Source organism: Pseudochaenichthys georgianus, chromosome 12 (genome assembly GCF_902827115.2).
Source record: "Pseudochaenichthys georgianus chromosome 12, fPseGeo1.2, whole genome shotgun sequence".
Classification (NCBI taxonomy): domain Eukaryota; kingdom Metazoa; phylum Chordata; class Actinopteri; order Perciformes; family Channichthyidae; genus Pseudochaenichthys; species Pseudochaenichthys georgianus.
In genome coordinates, this window is record NC_047514.1 from 15,112,600 (window position 1) to 15,135,099 (window position 22,500).

Here is a 22,500-nt window from a genome sequence, read left to right on the forward strand (position 1 = left end):
AAGTTAGATATTAAATAAAAAATGTTTGTAAAATGTCATCAAATCAAATCAAGTTTTATTGATATAGCACATTTAAAAGTGATTTTTGGTCGAGCCAAAGTGCTGTACCTATACATAAATACATACATACATACAACAGAAATATAAAAAACAAAAACACAGGGAATAGTCAGGTGTCATGCTCCGCTCTGACTAGAAGGTCAGGGCGAAGAAGTGTGTTTTTAGTGAGGATTTAAAAAACCCTAGTCTCTCGGCCGACCTCACATGGAGGGGCAGAGTGTTCCAGAGCCTGGGGCCAGCTGCTGCGAAGGCTCGATGCCCTCGGGTTTTGAGCCTGGTCTTGGGCACTACCAGCAGACCTTAAAGCTCTGGCTGGGGTGTAGCGATGGAGGAGTTCGGCTATATAGGCAGGAGCCAGCCCATTTAGGGCTTTGAAAACAAATAAAAGGATTCTAAAATCAATTCGGAACCGAATTGGAGGCCAGAATTGGGGTGATATGGTCACGCTTTTTATGGCCAGTCAGAAGACGTGCAGCTGCGTTTTGGACTAGCTGCAGGAGTTTGATTGAGGCCTGGTCCATACCCACATACAGAGTGTTGCAATAGTCCAGTCTTGAGGTCACAAAGGCATTAATACCCCTTTCTAGATCTTTAAAAGATAAATACGACTTGGTTTTGGCCAATACTTGTATTTAAAAAAAGCAGGATTTGACTACGGTGCTGACCTGCTTGTCACATTTAAAACTGCTACTGAAGGTCACTCCAAGGTTCATGACAGAGGGGAGGATGTTTTCATTGAGAGAGCCCAGAATATCAACCGGAGAGGCTGGAGGTTGGGGTCCAAAAAAGATGACCTCGGTCTTGCTCTCGTTGAGGTCAAGGACATTGTGGCTCAGCCAGGATTTTAACTCTGTGAGTGTGAGTGTTTGACATTTGCTTTGAGAGGCAGATAGATCTGTGCATCGTCGGCGTAGCAGTGGAAGGGAATATTGTGTTTAGTGAGAATTTAACCTAGGGGCAGTAGGTACAGTAAAAAGAGGATGGGGCCCAGGATAGAGCCTTGGGGAACCATGCAACATAACAACACAATTTCCCGATTTTTGATCAACAAAGTGCATCTTATTATCTTATACTAACAGAACTACGCCTATATTGCGTACAGTGCCCATAAACTATGGCACCCCCCCCCCCCCCCCCAATCAATTTGAACTGCCCCAGCCCCAGTAAAAACTGAGCTCTGTGTAATTATGTATTATGTTTAAGTTTATTCATGGTAATTAATGCTCTGGGATTTGGTGTCCAGGGCTGCTGGGCCTTCTTAACGGTGAAGCGGACACAATGTCCGCATGAGCCGGGGTTGTCGATAGCGCCTCGGTCGTGTTCCAGCCCGAGGCAGGACGAACAGACCTGGTGTGTGTCTGTGCCCGAGATCTTCAACCCGCAGCCGCAGAGTCGAGCCACCGAGTCGAGCCACCGAGTCCCTGACTCCTCTGGTGTGAGGCAGAGGGGCGTCCATCTTGGTCGCCTCGTGGCGTGGAGAGGGCCCGCTCTCGACAGGTGGGACGGGAGAAAAAGGTATTACCACTTTGTCCTTAATCCGGAGAAAAAGGACGGTGTGGGTCTTTTATTCCCAGAGAATACTGACTGGTGTGGCAGTATGCTCCTTTTTAATCCTTTTCCCCTCCGTGGAGAAGAGAAAAGAAAAAACTTCCTCGCTACCGTGGTGTCGGTAGAGAGGGAGCGAGCTAGCAACAGGTGTGCTGCTAGCTTGAGAAATCGGACCTACCTTACTTTCTCGGGTAAGAGAAGGGCGAGGTCGATTTTTAAAATACTAACAGCGTTAGTACTACCGTCTTCCTGCGAAGCAGAAGGAGTAGCCGGCGAGCGCCCGTCGACCGAAATGGGTATTTGGGTTCAGTCTGTGGACAGTGAAGCTTGCCCGGCTACTGTAGAGATGTGCTCTGAAGCGAGAAGAGGTGTTTGAATGACGCATGCGTTGTGGCGCAAGCTACTTATAGGGGGTGATTTCCCTGACGCTGTCGTCAAGATCACCAGCCAATCAGGATTGGCGTAATGAGATTGATGCTTCTGTTTGCTCCGCGATGAGGCGCATCCCATAGTGAGACATCGAACAGAGTGTTATGAATGAGAACCATTGGTTTCTCTTTGGGACCTCGACCTCACACATCATTTTTTTTTTATGAAAGCCAATTTAACAAGCAACCTGGTCATTGTTAATTTAAACTTTTTTATATATGGTTTTATGATAATGTAGATATGTATTTATCTAACCAGTTCATGCACTTGTATTTACGAATATTCACTTTGAAAACCTTGTTCATCAGAAACATTGCTCTCTTTGAAATTAGCAACAGTAGCTGATAGTAAGGACCAAGGAAATTACCACTTCAACTTCAGATGCTGAAAGCAGCAATCCACTGGTTCAATCATTGCAATAGCAGTGTACTGATTGAAGCCTTGTTTAAAGTAAGTTGTAAAGGGAAAAAAGGAACACAAGTAATTTTATGTTACATCCACATGTGCTGCCGAGTGAAAGCTTAACACATTTTCTGCTCCAGAGTTTCACTTGTCTTCTTACTTGACTTGCCTCATCATAGGATTATACTTGACTTGAAATACCACTGACTTAACTTGATTTGACCAAGTAAGAAGGACTTGGAACTTGCTTGGGGTTTGGAGCACTTGACTTGAGTCACATGTCTGGGTTTATCTTTTCAAAATGTGAAGATGTCAACCAGCCTTACCCTGAAGGTCAATATGAATGTGAGAGGTTATATTGCTCTTACATGTATTTTACTTGTGTCCTTTTACATCATACTATTAGGTGACACAATCATTTCACAATTTATTTTTGTTCACTTTAGGTAATAGTAGGGAAATACCTGGAATATTGTGTACAGTATATGGTGTTTCAGTGTAAACTTTCATTTTGGTCTCACTCTTTGTTTCTGTCCGACACAAACGTGCATAGGCACGTACACACTTAAAGAAGACAAATTGGGTGTCAGTTCTCATTCATAACACTCCGTTCGATGTCTCACTATGGGATGCGCCTCATCGCGGAGCAAACAGAAGCATCAATCTCATTACGCCAATCCTGATTGGCTGGTGATCTTGACGTCAGCGTCAGGGAATCCACCCCCTATAAGTAGCTTGCGCTACGTCGCATGCGTCATTCAAACACCTCTTCTCGCTTCAGAGCACATCTCTATGGTAGCCGGGCTAGCTTAACAGTCCACAGACTGAACCCAAATCTAAATTTCGGTCGACGGGCGCTCGCCGGCTACCCTTCCTGCTTCGCAAGAAGACTGCTAATACTAACACACCAGTTAGTATTATAATCAACCTCGCCGTTTCTTCCTCGGGAATTAAGGTAAGGTTATGATTTTTTCAAGCTAGCAACACACCTGTCGCGAGCTTGCTTTCCCTCACTACCGACACCACGGTAGCGTTTTTCTTTTCTCTTTCTCACGGAGGAGGAAAGGATTAAAGAATATTAACACACCAGTTAATATTCTTTGAGAAAAAAGACCTACACCGTTTTTTTCTCCGGATTAAAGACAGGTTGGTAACACTTTTTTCTCGACGACGTACCTGTTACGAGCGGGTCTTCTCCACGCCACGCGGCGAACAAGATGGACGCCTCTTTACCTCACACCAGAGGAGTCAGGAACTCGGAGGCTCGACTCGGAGGCTGCGGGTTGAAGATATCAGGCACAGACTCACACCAGGTCTGCTCGTCCTGACTCGGGCTGGAACACGCCCAGGAGGCTATCAACAACCCCGGCTCGTGCGGGCATTGTGCCCGTTTCACCCGAAAGAGCCTCCACCGATGGCTAGCACACCAAGCTAGCTTGTTGGAACAGGGGTTGGAGTGAGGGTCGGCCTTCTCCGCATACCGCCGATGGAACTTCTGGTGGCAGCCCACCTCCTACCGAGGATGGGCCCATCACCAAGCAGGAACCCCACGCTGCCAGCGAAGGTGGACCGTTTCCAGTCGACCATGACTGAACGGTCCTACAGAGCCGCAGCGTTGTCCGCCAGGGCTCTGAACGTTTCCTCACTGCTAACCGCATACCAAGCGGAGCTCTGTGAGGATATGTCGAGTAATCCTGGACCGGCCGTTCTGGACGAGTTGGCTGCGGTCACAGACATTTGTCTCCGTGTCCAACGCTGCGCCGTCCAGGCCACGGGCAAAACAATGGGGATCATGGTGGTGCAGGAAAGAGCTAGATGGCTCAACCTCATCAACCTCCCAGACCGGGAAAAGGAGGATGTGCTTGACATGCCCATCGTTCCCGAGGGGATTTTCGGCTCCGCTCTTGCCTCCATGCAGAGGAGATGCGAGTCGAAAAAGAAGGAGGACGAGGCCCTCCACCTCTGCCTCCCACTGGAGGGCCCCATAACACAACAAATAGAGACTCAGAGGGGACGAGACGTGACATCTCAGCTGGCTCTAAGGAGCATACAGCGGGAGATGCTCACGACATCTGCTTGGGTTTCTCAAGACAGTTAGACGGAGCTACAGACTCCAAGTCACCGTCACCCCCCCTCGCTTCTCGGGCTATCTGTATTCACAAGCCCGGGGAGAGTCAACCCATATTCTGGAGAGAGAGATTCTCTCTCTCCTAGAAAGGAGGGTTTTATATATAATGCCCGCCGAGCAGAGTCAGATTACGCAGACACATGTCCTAGTAAAGCACCTGCTCAACATGGGTCTCATAATTGAGTATTAGTTATTATGAAATGCGTAGTGGCACTACGCCACTGGCCGCACCCGACTTTTCTAGTACGGGCACGCCTACGGGTGCTGTCCTTTCACGGAAGGTGGTCACCACGGACGCATGTCTGACAGGCTGATAGGGTATTTACGAAGGTCGCCCGGTGAGGGGTCTCTGGAGCAGAGACCTCCAGCGGGCGCACGTAAATCACCCGGAGCTTTTAGCGGTGTTCCCCACCCTAAAACGCTTGCTGCCTTCTCTCAGAGGACACCATGTCCTCGTGAGGACAGACAACACGACCACAGTATCGTGTATGAACCGCCAAGGGAGGTTGCGTTGTCTCCAGTCACACACACTGGCACACAAACTGATCCCTTGGAGCGGCAGACGTCTCCTCTCTCTGAGAGCGACGCATGTACCAGGAGTGATGTACCTCGGGACAGAACTACTGTCCAGAGGTGCACCACTCTATGCAGACTGGACTCCACATCCAAGGATCGTGAGTCCGCTGTGGGTGTGTTACGGCAGAGCCGCGTTAAATCTGTTCGCATAAAGAGAAAATGCTCATTGACAGCTGTTCTCTTTAATTCACGATTTAAACTCACTGTTAGGCGTGGACGCACTCGTACACGATTGACCTCCGGGTCTTCTGTACGCGTTCCCACCCCTGGCTCTGATACCCCCAACTCTGGCCAGAGTGAAGGAGCAACGCCACACACTTATCCTGATGGCTCCGCCCTAGCCCGCAACGTACGGGCTGGCAGAGATATATCAGCTGTTGTGCGGGCAGCCATGGCAGCCCCCACTACGCAGGGACAGATTGTCTCAGGCGGGGGGGGCGTGGGGCACTATGGGCCTGACCCGTGAGTGGTACAATCTGAATACAGTGGGACTCCCTCAGAAGGTGATAAACACTATTCAGAGTGCGAGAGCTTCCTCCACCAGGTCTCTTTATGACTGTAAGTGGAGGGTGTTTGAGGAGTGGTGCCTTCAAGAAGGACACATCTCCTTTCAATGTCCTGTCGGGGTGATTTTATCATTTCTACAGGACTTGATCGATAAACACAGTGCTTTCTCCACGATCAAGGTGTACCTGGCTGCTATTGCTGCATGCCATGTGGTCTTTGAGGGTAAGACAGCTAGCCAACATCCTTTGGTCTGCCGTTTTATGAAGGGAGCTCGCAGGCTCCTCCCTGTCTCCAGGTCACTGGTGCCCTTATGGGACTTGGCAGTAGTTTTAAATGGGCTCAGCATGACCCCATTTGAACCCCTGGAAGGAGCTGACATGAAACATCTGTCACTCAAGACAGTGCTGTTACTGGCCCTGGCATCCGCCAAGCGGGTCAGTGATATTCATACGCTGTCTGTACATCCTTCATGCACTCAGGTCACCCCAGGGCAAACGAGAGTGTTGTTGAAGCCCAACCCTGCCTTTACACAAAAGGTGGTTGGTTCGTGTACCCCAATTGACATTGAGGCATTTCCTCTGCTGCTGGTTTCCTCCGGGGAACAGCAGCAGGATCTGCTGTGTCCAGTCCGTGCTTTACGCACATATATGGACAGATCAAAGGAGCTTCGTCTTAATGACCAACCCTTTGTGTCCTGGGCTAACCCTCACAAGGGCAAGCCTGTTACTAAGCAACGGCTCTCCCACTGGATTGTGGAGGCAATTGCTTTGGCCTATACGAGTCAGAGTTTGCAAGCACCTTCGGGTCTGCGGGCTCACTCGACTCGGGGCCTGGCTACATCCTGGGCTTTGTTCAAGGGTGTTTCCATCCAAGACATCTGTGCAGCGGCGAGCTGGTCCTCGCCGCTCACTTTTGTCCGCTTTTACAGGCTAGACGTCTCCGCTCCAAGCGTGGCCCGAGCAGTGCTGTCACCTTGTTGAGTCGGGACTCTACCTGTTAAGTTCTGGTTGGTTGGTGATTTTCGAGATAAGCTCGTCTGGCAATACGGGAGCTACAATTTTCCATAGTGAGACATCGAACGGAGTGTTATGAATGAGAACTATAGGTTACTTACGTAACCCCAGGTTTCAGAGTAACATGAAGTGAGATGTCTCACCAGACGGCCCTCCTTGCTATGGTGAAGCGAGAAGAGGTGCTTATTTTGAATGACGCATGCGTCGTGGCGCAAGCTACTTATAGGGGGTGATTCCCTGAAGTTGACGTCAAGATCACCATCCAATCAGGATTGGCGTAATGAGATTGATGCTTCTGTTTGCTCCGCGATGAGGCGCATCCCATAGTGAGACATCTCACTTCATGTTACTCTGAGGACTGGGATTACGTAAGTAACCTATAGTTATTTTAGCCGGCCCGGCTCAGATGATTGGTCGTGCTTTTTACAGCGCTACGGCTTCCAGAGATGCATTTTTGTATGTATTTATTGTCAAAGCATTTAATATATTCATTGCGATCGGGATGTTAAGAGCATTCCATGGAATATAACAAAAAGTGTTTTCTGAAATAAATTACATACCCCATTGAATTATGACTTAAGATCGTCAGCTGTCTTCCTCTCCCTTGTTGTTCCTCGATACGTAAAGGCTGCACCACCGTTGACAACTTCTCTCTACAGATCAAACATACCGGTAAACCAGCATCGTTTGCTGTGAAAGCATATAACTCTGTCCACACAGAATTAAATCCTGTGTTCCTCCGGTACTTTTCTTTGATTTATCCATAGTTCGCTCATCGAGCCGGGGGTCAGGTTATTCACCTTCAAGAAAAGGCGCTCGCGCAGGACCATAGCAGGATGTGACGTATATTTTAGTTGAACTAATTAAAACCGTTTTGTTTTTTATTTATATGTCACAGTATCACCTCAAAATACAAGATACGAAACATTTTCCACCATGCAACAAAATATAAATAGTCCTACAAATACTTTTATTTTATTTTCTTCTTATTTTTGTCTAAGCTCAAGGGAGCCAGAGCAGAGGGCTTAAAGGGCCGCATGCGGCCCGTGGGCCGCGGGTTGCCGACCCCTGGTCTAGATTGACGGATCAAGGGAGACTGGCATGAATATAGAGAAGGGTAAATGTGATGATCGCATGACAGGCTTTAGCTGTCTTAAACTGAGTTGATAAACTGTGATGCATGCATAAATTAAAGTTCTTATGATTAAGATTGTGTCACAGAACTGCACATCCTATGTACACCCTCTCTCCCATAAATGAAATGAATGTTTGGTTGGTTAATTTATCATTCACTGAAGGGTATTACAGAGTTGTCATCTACATAAAGCCAAGTGACATATTACGTATTTATAAACTAGAAACATAATGGAATTGCTTTGCTTGCTTTAACCTTGTAACTGTGCAACATATATGTAGGGATGCACCATTACCGCTGTTTTTCAGACCAAGTACACAAGTACAAATACTTACATGTGAGTACTTGCCGATACGAGTACCGATATGAGTACTTAATACTGTATAACCTTTACAGTTTGACTTTTCACCCCACCTCTTGACAATTTAGCAGAGCTTATTACACAGCTTAGTTGAAAACTTGACTCTGATGGTCAATTCGGACATTTCAGAGGTTAGTAATACTGTTGAACAAACCTCAGCTAAGCATAATAATGATCAACGGAGAGAAAGGAACAGAGGTTAAAAGACGGAGTGCTGGACATCAGATGAATCACCAGAAGAAGGCATACAGGAAGTAAATATAAACGGTAACACGGTATGGGTTTCTGGCATTGTTTAAGGACTTGTTAGTGGAAAATAAACTGTGAACAGACTTGCACAATTACAGAAAACATCGATCAGTGCTGCCGTTCCGTGTAAATTAAGTTGTTGTTGGTGCAGTTCCAGTCGTTGGTGTGCCGTGGAACAGAGGTTTTTTTTCTTAGCATAAGCATTACGATCAACTAAAGTCAATAAAATATCTCCATTAATATTGGGAGTCAAGTCGTTAGTTTGTTTAGTATTTAGCCGTCTCATAAGCAGGATAATAAGTTCTCGCTGCACATTATCCATTACATAGTTTGCAGCCGGCTCTACTTTTGTCATCATTGATTATCCTCAAATATTTCCAAACTGCAGACATTGCTTCTTCTCCGCCTACCTGCTCAACTTACGAAAGGTTAACGTCACGTTGCCGTAAAGCGGTATTGAGTGTGGTTGAATCTGAGATTACAAATACAAGTACAGTATCGGACTGATATACCTGGTATTGGTGCATCCCTACATGTATGTAGTATACTGTACACAAAGCTTGTCATGGGAACACAAAGGAAATGGAAATATATAAAATAAAGATGCGTCATCATTTTGAATAGGTGCCATCTCTCAACTTGGAGATGTGTTCTCAAAACACAATTCACTCAAACTCTTTCCGCTGTTCCAAAAACTGTGACAATGGTAATTTTTCTCTCTAAATGCAACACTAGAATTAGCACATATGTGGTTTATGTACAATTTATAAACTATATGGGAGAATCCAAGCAAAGTCTTAAACATATCGTTGAGCACTGATGATATCCAAACACATATCTAATCTCAACTAAAACAATTTGGCATTCCTTCTGTCTCTTACCTGACCCTAACCACCATAAAGCTATAGCACAAAATATAAACCATATTTAATCCATGTCCCTCAAGCCCTATCACCATAGTGTCCCAAAAGAGAATGCTTTCCTCTTACTATAAAATGTTTCATGATAACAAGTCCCAAAGTGCGCTGATCCATCTTGAGACCTCTGAAATGAAATAATTAACTATGTGTGTGTTTGAAGTTCTGAAAAAAAGCATTGTTCCAGAAAGCAGTGTTTCCTAGACTTTCAGCAGTTAGCCAGCAAAGCTATTTGTGTCCCTCTCCCTCATGGGCTAATACATTGTGCTGTGATCCCTTTGTCCATCAGAGGGACAGAACATTTTCGGCCTAATGCAACTGGACCCCCGCTTATGACAGCAAATATCCCTGTTGGCCAGATGACAGCAGCTGAGCACAATACTTAATGTTGACATCACTTGCTAAGGGAATCTATTTCAGGTTTCTTCCTTGTATAGTGTGCTGTTAGAAATTGCTCTACTGCTCCCTAGACAAAGCACATATAAAAGCTTTGGAAGAAGAGGTGGCCCTGTGTGCTCGGGAATCCTCTCCAATCCCTTCAGACTCTTGCTTGTTTTTCCAGCTAGTACCAGCTCACCTCTGAATCCCTTGACAACATGGCACCTAAGAAGATTGAACCAAAGAAACCTGAGCCCAAAAAGCCAGAGCCTAAGAAAGATGCTCCTACAGCGGCTAAACCAGCTCCAGAGCTACTGCCCGAGCCACCCAAGGAGCCTGCGTTCGATCCCAAAAGCATCACTCTTGAGTACAATGCCGACCAGATTGAGGAGTTCAAGGAAGCCTTCACCTTGTTTGACCGCACACCCACTGGAGATATGAAGATCACATATGGCCAATGCGGAGATGTGATGCGAGCTCTGGGTCAGAACCCTACCAACGCAGATGTGCTCAAGGTGCTCGGAAAACCAGGGCCAGAGGACATGAGCACTAAAATGGTGGATTTTGAGACCTTCCTGCCAATGCTGCAACATATCTCCCGTGCAAAAGATCAAGGCAACTTTGAGGATTTTGTGGAGGGGCTGAGGGTTTTTGACAAGGAAGGCAATGGCACCATCATGGGAGCAGAGCTGCGTCATGTGCTGGCGACACTGGGAGAGAGGATGACAGAAGACGAGGTGGACAGACTGATGGTTGGGCAGGAGGATACCAATGGGTGTATCAACTATGCCTCCTTTGTTAAGCATATTCTCTCTGGATAAGCGTGACATTTAACCATGCAGACTTTACCTACGTTTTGTTCAATTTCTGGATCCTTGCTAAACATTTTGTGCATTTAGAGGTGATCATGTCACTTAGTGGGTGACATTATTAGTATGTCAAGAGCAGCAATTAATGTTCAATGCAAAAAAGTCCGCTGCAAAACCTATGATAAGTTATTTTTAATAAGCACTCTGAAGTATTATAAAATGCCAGTGAGATAATATAAATAAAAACTCTTCTAATAAAGAAAATATAATTACAAACTGCCTCACAAATGTCATTTCGGTATAAACAACATTCACATTTAAAGGGCTGCTGATAAAAGTGCTCATTTTCTGTCTATTCAACGTTTCGCATCAACTGTGCTAATGTGATTAGGGGAAAGTATTGTTGGTAGACGAAAAACAAATAGGATTTGGCTCCATCTGAAAATAGAACAGATTTGATTCTATTCTACTTAACACAAAGACTGTGTGAATGAGCTAGCTTGTCATTGTGCTTGAGGGGCAGCTGCTGTGGATCAAGATATAGTCCCATACGCTGGACACATACACACAAACACACATGCATACACTCATCCAGTTCCTTCTGACAACTACGAGACAGGTGCTCCAAGGACAGGCCCTCGCTTCTGGTGCAGTGGCTGACAGAGCAATTTGTGTTGATGTCTGTTGATGTGTGGATTAACACAGTCAGTGAACAGTGTATAAATAACATGTTTAGGTTTAAACGGTTACATTTTTTTATGACAGAACATCTACTTAGTCATAACTTATACACAACCAACACTTGATAGTTCACATCAACACGATATGAAAAGCTTTAAAAGCAGCACTAAGTAATTGTTGACTAGCAGGGTACAAAAGGAGGCAGGTTTCTACATATTCAGCCTTCTTTGTAAGGCCATTGAGCTCTTTGGCTCACCATCATTTCGCACAGAGTAGGGAGCATACATTTGTGTTGTTTGTGTTCTTGTAAGGGAAAAGGCTGGCCAACAAGGGTTTGGTGAGAACCACATGGACCAGCCAGTTGGAACTGAGTAAAAGCTGGGGGGAAAAGCTGTCGAGTGTTTTCATTCACACAGTGGAATGGAAAGTACTGGAAACCCACATCAGAAGTCTCTTATTCAATGTCAAAATCAGACACAGAGCTGTGAAAATCATACTTATGAGGTTGTTTGTGCTGGTTGAAATGTAAAAGCAACTGGAAAACAGCATATATTTTTCTTTAATTAGCATTCCGAAATGCATCAGTTCTCAACAGTATTCAGACCTTTCCGTGTAATAATAACTCAATCATGCAACACTTCCATTTAATGCCTAACATGGAGTCGTGAACATGTTCAGCTGGCAGAAGTGTTCCAATTTGGATGACTCATTTTGTTCTTTCATACGTCAGCAGAAGAAAACAAAAGACAAGATGTGAACCCTTCTTGTACCGATAACAAGTGCAGAATACAATTTGCATATCAACTCAGAGGATGAGGAAACACATATGAAAATAGTTTTTAGTTGTGTCCTTATTTAAACTGACTGATTTGGTGCCATAATATGGAGCAGTGAAACATTTAAATTCAAATGCAATTTTATACAGAATTTTCCAAAGCACAGTAAAGGTCTACTGTGCTTTGGAAACAAGGTTTCCCTTGTTACAAGGTTTACCAGTAGTATCTTGAAGACTATGTCCTGAACTAAATTCATGATGTAGATAAATAAAACAAAGACTGGATCCACCGTCACGAATAGAATAGTGGGTCTCACTTTAGCCTGGGAGTAAAGGTTTCTGATTCTGCCTGGAGGTCATAAACCGCAACTCACACAAACAAAAACACATTAAAAATCAACTAAATTATGCCTTGGTGTGTGATAAAAATAACAACATACAATCCCATATTAACATATTCTTGAGACACGTTTATTTCTGTGCTTATTAAATATAATTAGTTAAGTAAAATCAAATAAAATCTGCTGTATTTATGTAGCCCAATATCATGAAACACATTTGTCTCTGCTGGCTTTCACATTAACATACACGAGGAACAGTTCTAAAAATATATAACAGATTACAATAATATAAAAAAAGACGTAAAATAAAACTGATTTGAATAAAAGATAAAACATTTGGACGCATGGACAACATCTCAAGTTGCTGTAAACCATTTTACCAATCAACTACAAACTACATTTTAATTTGTTATAGCACTTAAAATACACATGTTCAGAAACTATATTTAGCTTACCGTAGAAGGACTAAAAAGATGGAGCAAATTGGCAGAAGTGGCACTTACTCTATGCAGCTGTCAAGTACATGCAAAGGAGGTTCTAAGTGCACTGGGCAGCCAGCTCCATACCCGGTTGATAGCCAGCCAGTCATTTTGACCTATCGTGATTAATCAGCAGCTGTTAGCTTTAAAGGCCTTTGTCAAATATGTGGGGCTTCTGGCTGAGAGGATCCACCAGCTTGTATACATCATTTATAATATTCGTTATACCGAACATATACAAAAGGTGGACAAAATATGTTACATGTTCATGAAGTGTGTCAATATCTGATGCCTTTACTGAAATGTCCAAAGCAATGGCTTTGCAATTGTTTTGGTTGTTTAAGAGTGTATTATATTAAAATGTCAGATATACAAACTGCTCTTTCCATAGTTCTCGCAGCCCAGGTGGCAGCATAAACCAGCGGAGTGCTCACACTCTCACATAAATATCAAGTGGCAGCAGTTTGTCCCATTTAAAGTGGCAATTTGTGAGATCCTCATATTTTTGCTACAGGCAACAAGCCGTGTTCGGTGCCAAGCGGTTATTGCTTCAGCAATCTTGTGCTGTACTTGATTTTGGGTGTCAAAATACCCGGTAAGTACAGAGTTGTCTCTCAACCTATATTTAAATATTTTGGTCCTGTCATTGTTGTTTATCTTCTGTCAAAAACAAATTGCCTTCCATTGGGGAAATAATCTTTCATGGGGAAATATACTGCAAATATAAACCTTGTATGTAGTCACTTGAACATGCACGAGGAAAAGCAAATATTGAAAGAACATTATCCTTTCTTCTGCAATATTCAGGTACCACGCACATACAGTATACTGTAGCTAATGTCCAGTTTAACACTGTTTAGCTCAGCAGTTACACATTACCATGAGAGAAATGACAAGGACCTTGGTTATCAAACAACTGGGAGTCAAAGGAGGTGCGCCAAGGTCAAGTTCAGCCAACATCATTTGTTGGCAGCCTATCATTTCTCATGTGGAGCAACAAATTCACCACTCTATATTAAAAAATAGATAACCTCATTTCATTTACTAGATTTAGTAAGCAGTCTGATGGGATTTTGAATTACAAGAGCAGGTCTCATTTTTGGATGATTTAAGACTGACATTGTGTGAAGAAAATCATATATAATAAGGTGTCATATCCAACCTATAAACTCCAAACCCTTTTTAATCTTTAACATTGTCCAGGATATGATGGAATTGCACTTCATACCTGACACAAAACAGTTGTTTTACCTTTTGATATTCACATTAGGCAGTTGTCTCTTCTTTCACAGTCTTACAGGTCACACACGGTTTGCAATCTTCTATTAACTGCCACTAAATGAATACAAATAGTTTACACCAATATCTATGTCTCCACTTATAAGTGTAGGCTGTTCCAAATCAATATAGTTAATTGTTTGGTGGTGTGAGCTAATTCCCCTGAGGGTTCTCTTCAGACGATCTTATAAATCCCTCCTACGCACAAATGAATGCTATTTCAGATTTCTAAAACGTTGTGTACCTTTGCAATGGAAATCAGCAACCCCTCAGTAGCTGATACTGTCATTATGATGCAGAACACCACCGAGCTTGTTAGCACTAATGACATAAAAGTGCATGAGTCCCGTTGACTGATGACTGTTAAGTAATCACACTGATGCTGTGCATAAAATAAAATAAATTATAACTAAGATATGTAATGCACCACTTCTTAGGTTAAGACATAAATGAAAGTGGTATTCTCTGATGAGGGTTTCAAGATCTTGAAACAAAACAATTAGTCGGATTAATTTAACACCTGGTATTGTTTTTGTGCAAGTGCAGGCAACACCAAGATGTTAAGCCCATCCATGAAACATTTTTTATTATTTGTTGCAATTTTCCATATCTCAAACATGCCGTTTTTAAATGGTGTACCAATGTCAGAAATCAGATTAAATGAGTTCCAGGAACATAAAACATAATTCTCTTTTAACTCAAATAAATCTTTGAAGGTACCACTCCACTTTACATATATCTTTACAATCTGAAAACTGAGGGTCACATTAGCCAAAAACCAACCAAGGTAACCCCCGCCCACCTTATCACCTGCATCTCCTCCTCGAGCACCATTGTGTTCTTTTTAACCAAATATCTCACAGAGGGGCGTGGGGAGTGGCTCCTTATTTTCATCTGAAGTAACAGACACAGAATCAGCACTTTTGAAACAGGGCTTTATGGGATGCTACAAGCACAATCTGTTTGGTATTTGAAGCAAAACACTTCAGAGACGTGTTTTGTATATATCTGAGACCTATAATATATTGATGAAAAACAGTATAATAGGGGACCTTTAAATTGATACCAAACCAATTGCTTGAATGATGACAGAACGCGGAGATATAACACTGATGATTCACAGTATTGCTACAGTCTGTGGCTCCTTTGCACAATGTCCTACCTAGAGCATACGGCAGGAAAAGCTAAATCTGTGTACAATAAACAGCCTCTATCCTCGCAGCTGCTTTCATTACAGTTCTTTCAACATGTGCTGTTCCCAGGGATCAATATTTCTTCACTTCGTGCAGTGTAGATGCTAGATTAACTGCAGCTCCAAGGGCAATAATGAGGAGTCCCTGGACTTGTTTGAAGATGTGAGTTTATAACATTAAAACTGTTCTGTTTGAGACGTATCCAGCCCAGATGCTGTATTTGTATTCATACAAAGAGGGACAATTTATCAAAAAGGAATCACTTTGCAATTATTCCTGAATATGATTATACAATGCATCTCTATATGATTGGATAAAACCATTAGGGTTAAATATGGCAACTGAGTGAATATGTAAATATCCTCTGAGAGTTATGTAAAATGTACCTTTTTTATTTCCTAATGTATAAATGCAAATGAAAAATAAAGGTTATTAGATCATAATTTGTCTTCTTCCTCGAAGGTAAATGTTACCTACGGCATTATATTAAAGTGTTAAAAATCAAGCTCAAATAGATGGTGGAAAGTCATACAGACAAACTAATACATCTGCGAAGATGCAATGTTTTAATTTGTATTGATCTATTTAGTCAGAACATAACATTTTCTTTATAGGGTCCAAGTTGAATTTTGACCAGCAGTGATTGAAAAATGTATACCGGTACTTATACAATAACTCTTAAGCTGCTGGGATACTGTTCATGCTTTATGGAATTAATGGTGTTTTGGAATTCTCTCAGATTTTCCTTAATGTGCTCCTAAAATATATCTTAATTAAAGTGTCTCATTGCATTATACAATGTTGAGATGCAACAGAGAACATAATCACCAACCTAATTTGTCTTGTTAAAGGTTTTGAACTTGACTTCTGAATGTACAGTGAACAAAAATATAAATGCAACACTTTTGTTTTTGCTCCCATTTTTCATGAGATGAACTCAAAGATCTAAAACATTTTCTATATACACAAAATAACCATTTCTTTCAAATATTGTTCACAAATCTGAAAAAATCTGTGATAGTGAGAACTTCTCCTTTGGCTCTCTTAGGCTGGCCACAATAAAAGGCCACTCTGAAACGTGCATTTTTGCATTTTGCTGGGTCTGGGGGGATCCGAAAACCAGTCAGTATCTGGTGTGACCACCATTTGCCTCACGCAGTGCAACACATCTGCTTCGCATAGAGTTGATCAGGTTGTTGATTGTGGCCTGTGGAATGTTGGTCCACTCCTCTTCAATGGCTGTGCCAAGTTGCTGGATATTGGCAGGAACTGGAACACGCTGTCGTATATACGCCGATCCAGAGCATCCCAAACATGCTCAATGGGTGACATGTCCGGTGAGTATGCTGGCTATTCAAGAACTGGGATGTTTTCAGCCTCCAGGAATTGTGTACAGATCCTTCCAACATGGGGCCGTGCATTATCATGCTGCAACATGAGGTGATGGTCGTGGATGAATGGCACAACAATGGGCCTCAGGATCTCGTCACGGTATCTCTGTGCATTCACAATGCCATCAATAAAATGCACCTGTGTTCGTCGTCCATAACATACGCCTGCCCATACCATAACCCCACCACCACCATGGGCCACTCGATTCACAACATTGACATCAGAAAACCGCTCGCCCACACGACGCCACACACGCTGTCTGCCATCTGCCCTGAACAGTGAAAACCGGGATTCATCCGAAGAGAACACCTCTCCAACGTGCCAGACGCCATCGAATGTGAGCATTTTCCCACTCAAGTCGGTTACGACGACGAACCGGAGTCAGGTCGAGACCCCGATGAGGACGACGAGCATGCAGATGAGCTTCCCTGAGACGGTTTCTGACAGCTTGTGCAGAAATTCTTTGGTTATGCAAACCGATTGTTGCAGCAGCTGTCCGAGTGGCTGGTCTCAGACGATCTTGGAGGTGAACATGCTGGATGTGGAGGTCCTGGGCTGGTGTAGTTACACGTGGTCTCCGGTTGTGAGGCCGGTTGGATGTACTGCCAAATTCTCTGAAACGTCTTTGGAGACGGCTTATGGTAGAGAAATGAACATTCAATTCACGGGCAACAGCTCTGGTGGACATTCCTGCTGTCAGCATGCCAATTGCACGCTCCCTCAAAACTTGCAACATCTGTGCTGTGTGATAAAACTGAACATTTTAGAGTGGCCTTTTATTGTGGCCAGCCTAAGGCACACCTGTGCAATAATCATGCTGTCTAATCAGCATCTTGATATGCCACACCTGTGAGGTGGGATGGATTATCTCGGCAAAGGAGAAGTGCTCACTATCACAGATTTGTTCAGGTTTGTGAACAATATTTGAGAGAAATGGTTATTTTGTGTATATAGAAAATGTTTTAGATCTTTGAGTTCATCTCATGAAAAATGGGAGCAAAAACAAAAGTGTTCCATTTATATGTTTGTTCAGTGTAAATTAAGCATTGAAGCATAACTTTGGCCTTTCTGGCTCATTCTCGCCAATAGATCTTGAGAATGTATGAACGTGCCCAATTAAAAAAAGCTCTTTTTAGAGATTTTATTTCTGAGAACACAACAGATATGACTGAATCTCTGAAACCCCTATAGGCTAGTCAAGCCCTATAACAGAGTTTCCACTAAGCTTTCACCTTCAAACCTATATTTGACATTTATTATTCTGGCTGGCCTATATACAAATATTATTTTAGGAAGGACAACGTTTTTCTGCCAGTTACATGCCTGCCCATAGGGAAGGTGAGCCCTTATGTAACCCTCCAGAGATGTGTCCTTTGTCATCCTCAGCGGCGTGAAGCTATTATTTGTCTGTAGTCTGTGCTCCTCAACAAAGAGTCAAGCTGACAGTCATGCTCGACTTTCTACCTTTCAAATAAAACAAGAAAATTACAAATTTGACGTTCTGTTGTTGTTTCAGACTTTTGTTTCATTCTTTTATTCTTTCAGTCAAAAAAAAATAATCCCCGGTTGGATTATCTTGTTCTCAACATTTTAACAACCGCATAGAGTGTGGTAATGCAGTAACATAGCAGCAAGGGAATGTACTTCTTTCGTGAAATGAATTGGTTGCGGACAACCTGTCTGACTTCTTCCTTGCTGTATCTCTGACATCTGTATTTGTTCATCAATCGTGTTCTTGCGGGCCAGTTTCCCGCTGTGCTTCTTTCTGACCGACTCCTTACTGAATAAGAAGGGGGTTGGCAATAAAGGCAGCTTGTTTTTGGGTCCTTTGGCTCTTATCCTTTATCGTAGGACGTATGCCAGTAAGGCAAAGCTGTGAGTTCCTCTTCTTCTGTCTCCTTGTTCTGAGTGTGAACCCTCATTGCTCTTTATTCCTTTCTGCCCTGCACTGGCTCCCTGTCCATCTCAGAACCCAATTCAAAGTACTGGTCTTCACATATAGAGCTGTCCATGGCCAAGCCCCAGCCTACATCAATGACCTGATCCATCCGCACATCACAACCCGGGCCCTGAGGTCCTCTGAGCAAGGCCTCCTAAGGGTGCCCCGAACCAGGCTAAAGACTAAGGGTGACCGTGCCTTTGAGGCGGTGGCCCCAAGGCTTTGGAACAAACTCCCCCAAATAATAAAAACCTCGGCCTCAATAGAGATTTTTAAGGGGCGGTTAAAGACCCACCTTTTCCGACAGGCCTTTGGGTCGTCGGAGGAGGTGAGTTAGTGGCTGTCTTCTTTTTCTCTTTTTTTTTATTATTGGTGTTTTGTCGTATGTGTTATCCTGTCCGATTGTGGATGTCATGCGAGCAAAATATGGTGAAGAAAGTCTGTCTAAATTAAATCATATTTTAGACTGCACTGTAACTTTTATCAATGTATTTTTCCTTAATGTTTATTTTATTAGCACTGTAACTTTTATCCATGTACTTTTTCTTGTAATGTTTAATTGAACTATTCATATTTTAGACTGCACTGTAACTTTTATCCATGTATTTTTCCTTAATGTTTATTTTATTAGCTTTTCTTTTTTAATGCTTAATGTCTTTCATTTCTTTTTTGTAAAGCACTTTGAATTACCCTGCGTCGAAAAGTGCTATATAAATAAACTTGCCTTGCCTTGCCTTGCCTATGTATTGCCTGCTGCCGTTTTATGCCTTTTATTCTACATTTTATGTTTTGTGTACGGTACTGTAAAGCACTTTGTACATCCGTGTTGAGAAGGGTGCTATATAAATAAAGTTTTACTTACTTACTTACTTACTTTATTTTTTCGCGGAAGTTGCACTGGAGCATTCCTTCTCTTTTTCACAACGTTCTGCTGTCTTGCTGACAATGATTGTCTTGGAGGTTCTTGGCACTATGGGGTAACTCCTCTCCATGTATCTTCTGTGTCTTACCAGGTTGTACAACTGTGTGTTGTGCTTCTCCTTTTTCTCTTCAGACACTTCCTCCTGCTTCCTCATATTCTTTTTCTGTTCTTTTCTTTTGGGTTCTTCTGGATTTAATGTAGGTTCGTATTACTAAAAAAATATGTTGAAAGAACTATCTGTTGGAAAGGAACACTTTGATAGTAATGTTATTTGGCTGCCAATTGTCATGTCACAGTGATTGGACCTATTCTTCATTTAATTGTATGTATTCTACCAAAGCAATTGGTACTGTATGTGTTTGTGTGGGCGTGCATACATCAACACAGCGTACACTATGTCTTGCTATATGCATGTATGTTGGGGCTGAATAAATGGCAGCACCCTGCTAAAACAACAATTGTTGGCCTACAAAGTCAGCATGTATACGCAGAGCATACTAAAATATCAAACAAACTGAAAATTAACCTTGAAGCCATGTGCCCTAAACATCCATGTCAATCACAGGGAATTAAGTCATTTGGTGGCAAGTCATATTGATGTCTTGCAGTTTTAGAGGGAAACACTAAATCTATGTCCTGAGGTCTAATCCTAATTGAGTGTTCTCGACAGTGTTTTCCTCATGTGTTGCCGTAACGGAGAAACCATTGTAGAGATTACAGACACAGCCTCTGGCCAAAACATCTAAGTAGCAATAAGAGGAAACAATTTCTTACATTTCTCATTAAATATTGCAAATTTACTTTAGCTTCAAGTCTGTTTTGAATCTCATGTTGGAACTGATTACATACTTTTCTTTTGTCTTTGATGCCTCGTAGGTGCAGATTATTGGTCTATATTTGTTGTACTGACCCCCAAAAACTACAAACCAAAGTGTTAGACAATTTAGGATTGCTTTTAAAGTAAATGAAGAGACAACAAAGTATATATTTCAGGCAAGAAAATTAATTAATCCACTGAAGTAGTTAGGCCTCTTACCGCAAAGAGGATCAAGTTTGTTTTCCCCACCTTTCCCATGTGGAATTCATTTGTTTTGATCAGCTAGCTCGTTGTAAAATAATATCGGCATATGTTGCCGTGAGGGATTCACAATATAGCTCAACCTCTGTCTAGCCAACAATCATGTTTGTGATTTAGTTGAGAAATAGCCCTTAAACAGAGTTGCTGTAGAAAGACACACTAGGTGGATTAAGCGAGTAGTGAATGGCAGCAGCTGTTGTGTGTGGAGAGTGTGGAGAAGACAGATGTTCTCAGAGCTGAAAACTATTTAATTCACACCTTAATACCTTTGCACAGCATTACAAGGCCTCAAACTATTTAGAGTCAAAGTTTGATATATTGGAAACAAGTTTCCACAAACACACTGGTGCTTGCTAAAGACCTTTTAAGACACAACGCAGAGGCGCCAGCACTGCGCTCTGAAACCAATTACTTCCAATGGCTTGGTCGTGCCACGATGACCTTTCAATGTGGCAAGAAAAGTATGTGCGCAGAAAAGCATCATCCATCTAGACGAACTTTATGAACCCAGGAGTAAGGACAGCTTAAATCGCGCTGTATATGGAAGGGCAATATAGGTTGCTGAACCAACATCTGAATGGCTGCCCATATGAATTGCACTCTCAGCTATGATAAAAATATCTCAAAAGGCAGATACATCACTATTAAAGGTCCCCTATTATACTGTATTTCATTCATATATTATAGGTCTCAGATATATACAAAACATGTCTCTGAAGTGTTTTTGCTCGAAATACCAAACAGATCATGCATTGTAGCATCCCATAAACCCCTCTGTTTCAGCCCTGTTTCAAAAGTGCTGATTCTCTGTCTGTTACTTTAGATGAAAATAAGGAGCCACTCCCCACGCCCCTCCGAGAGAGATTTGGTTAAAAAAACACAATGGTGCTCTTGAAGGAGATTCAGGTGATAAGGTGTGGGGGGGGTTACCTTGGTTGGTGATTGGCTAATGGTTACACAGGCCAAAAAATCGTAATGACATCATAAAGCAGCCACAATATGATCAGCTGATTTTCAGACAGGTTTTTATAAAGATGGATCTTTCAGAATCTCTTTACACAGAGGGAACACATGTTGATGTATAAAAGACAAGTGGCATCTGAAAGCATCTGTCATATGAATTGAGTACATATTCTACTTTTCTAATTGTAGATGTGTTTGTGTTCCAAACTGAACAGCGCTGCACCAGAAAGAGAAAGCATTTGCCATAGGGTATGACAAATGTGTTATTCTCAGCACTTGTGTGTTCTTAATTGCATTAAAGAACCTCATTTTAAATGTCACTTTTGAAGGTAAATGTCTGTATGGCATTGAAATATATCAAGAAAACAATTCCACAAGGACAATTAGAAAATGTTTAGGTTTGTCTGCAGGTCAGTGTGTTGATACCATTTTCTGAGAAGGGCAAAGTATATCAAGAGGTCATTTTGTTTCAAATGTCAAGTGCAAACATCAGTGAGGCTGACATGGCCACTGTGATCACATCTGCTCATAGTGCGAGTGAAACTGTGGATAATGGAGTCTCATGGCCAGCCACTCAGTGTGAGATGCTGTAATGTACCGTCCACATAATGGTGTCCAAGCTTTAATGGTCGAGTGGTGTGACAGCATGTTATTTTCTGATAATCAATAGTGTCAGTCTGTGTGTCAGTGAAGTTCTGGGTGGGCTTTCAGCAAATCAGAGTCGAAGAAGAAGGCTTATATAAATAACTAGTGTATTGTCTGCGGTACTATATCTGATTGGATATGGGTAGACAAGGGCAGCGAGGTGACTTTCAGTTGTTCTCAGTAGCAATAACAATTGTTTATTCCATCATTTTTTCTAAAGATGTAATTAAAGAAAAGCTCTTTTAAAAGGGGTCAGTCAAGCTATTGTTGATTTTTCATGTAAAAAGCTTACTGTGCAAACA

General features: G+C 42.5%; 1 protein-coding gene across 1 annotated transcript; it reads left to right on the plus strand.

The window, feature by feature from the left end:
• The first annotated feature begins 9,818 nt into the window (after positions 1–9,818).
• Positions 9,819–10,788, plus strand: cmlc1 (cardiac myosin light chain-1). Its single transcript, XM_034095331.2, has one exon. It carries the CDS (start codon positions 9,922–9,924, stop codon positions 10,522–10,524), a length of 603 nt encoding a protein of 200 aa, XP_033951222.1. The 5' UTR covers positions 9,819–9,921; the 3' UTR covers positions 10,525–10,788.
• Positions 10,789–22,500: the final 11,712 nt, after the last annotated feature.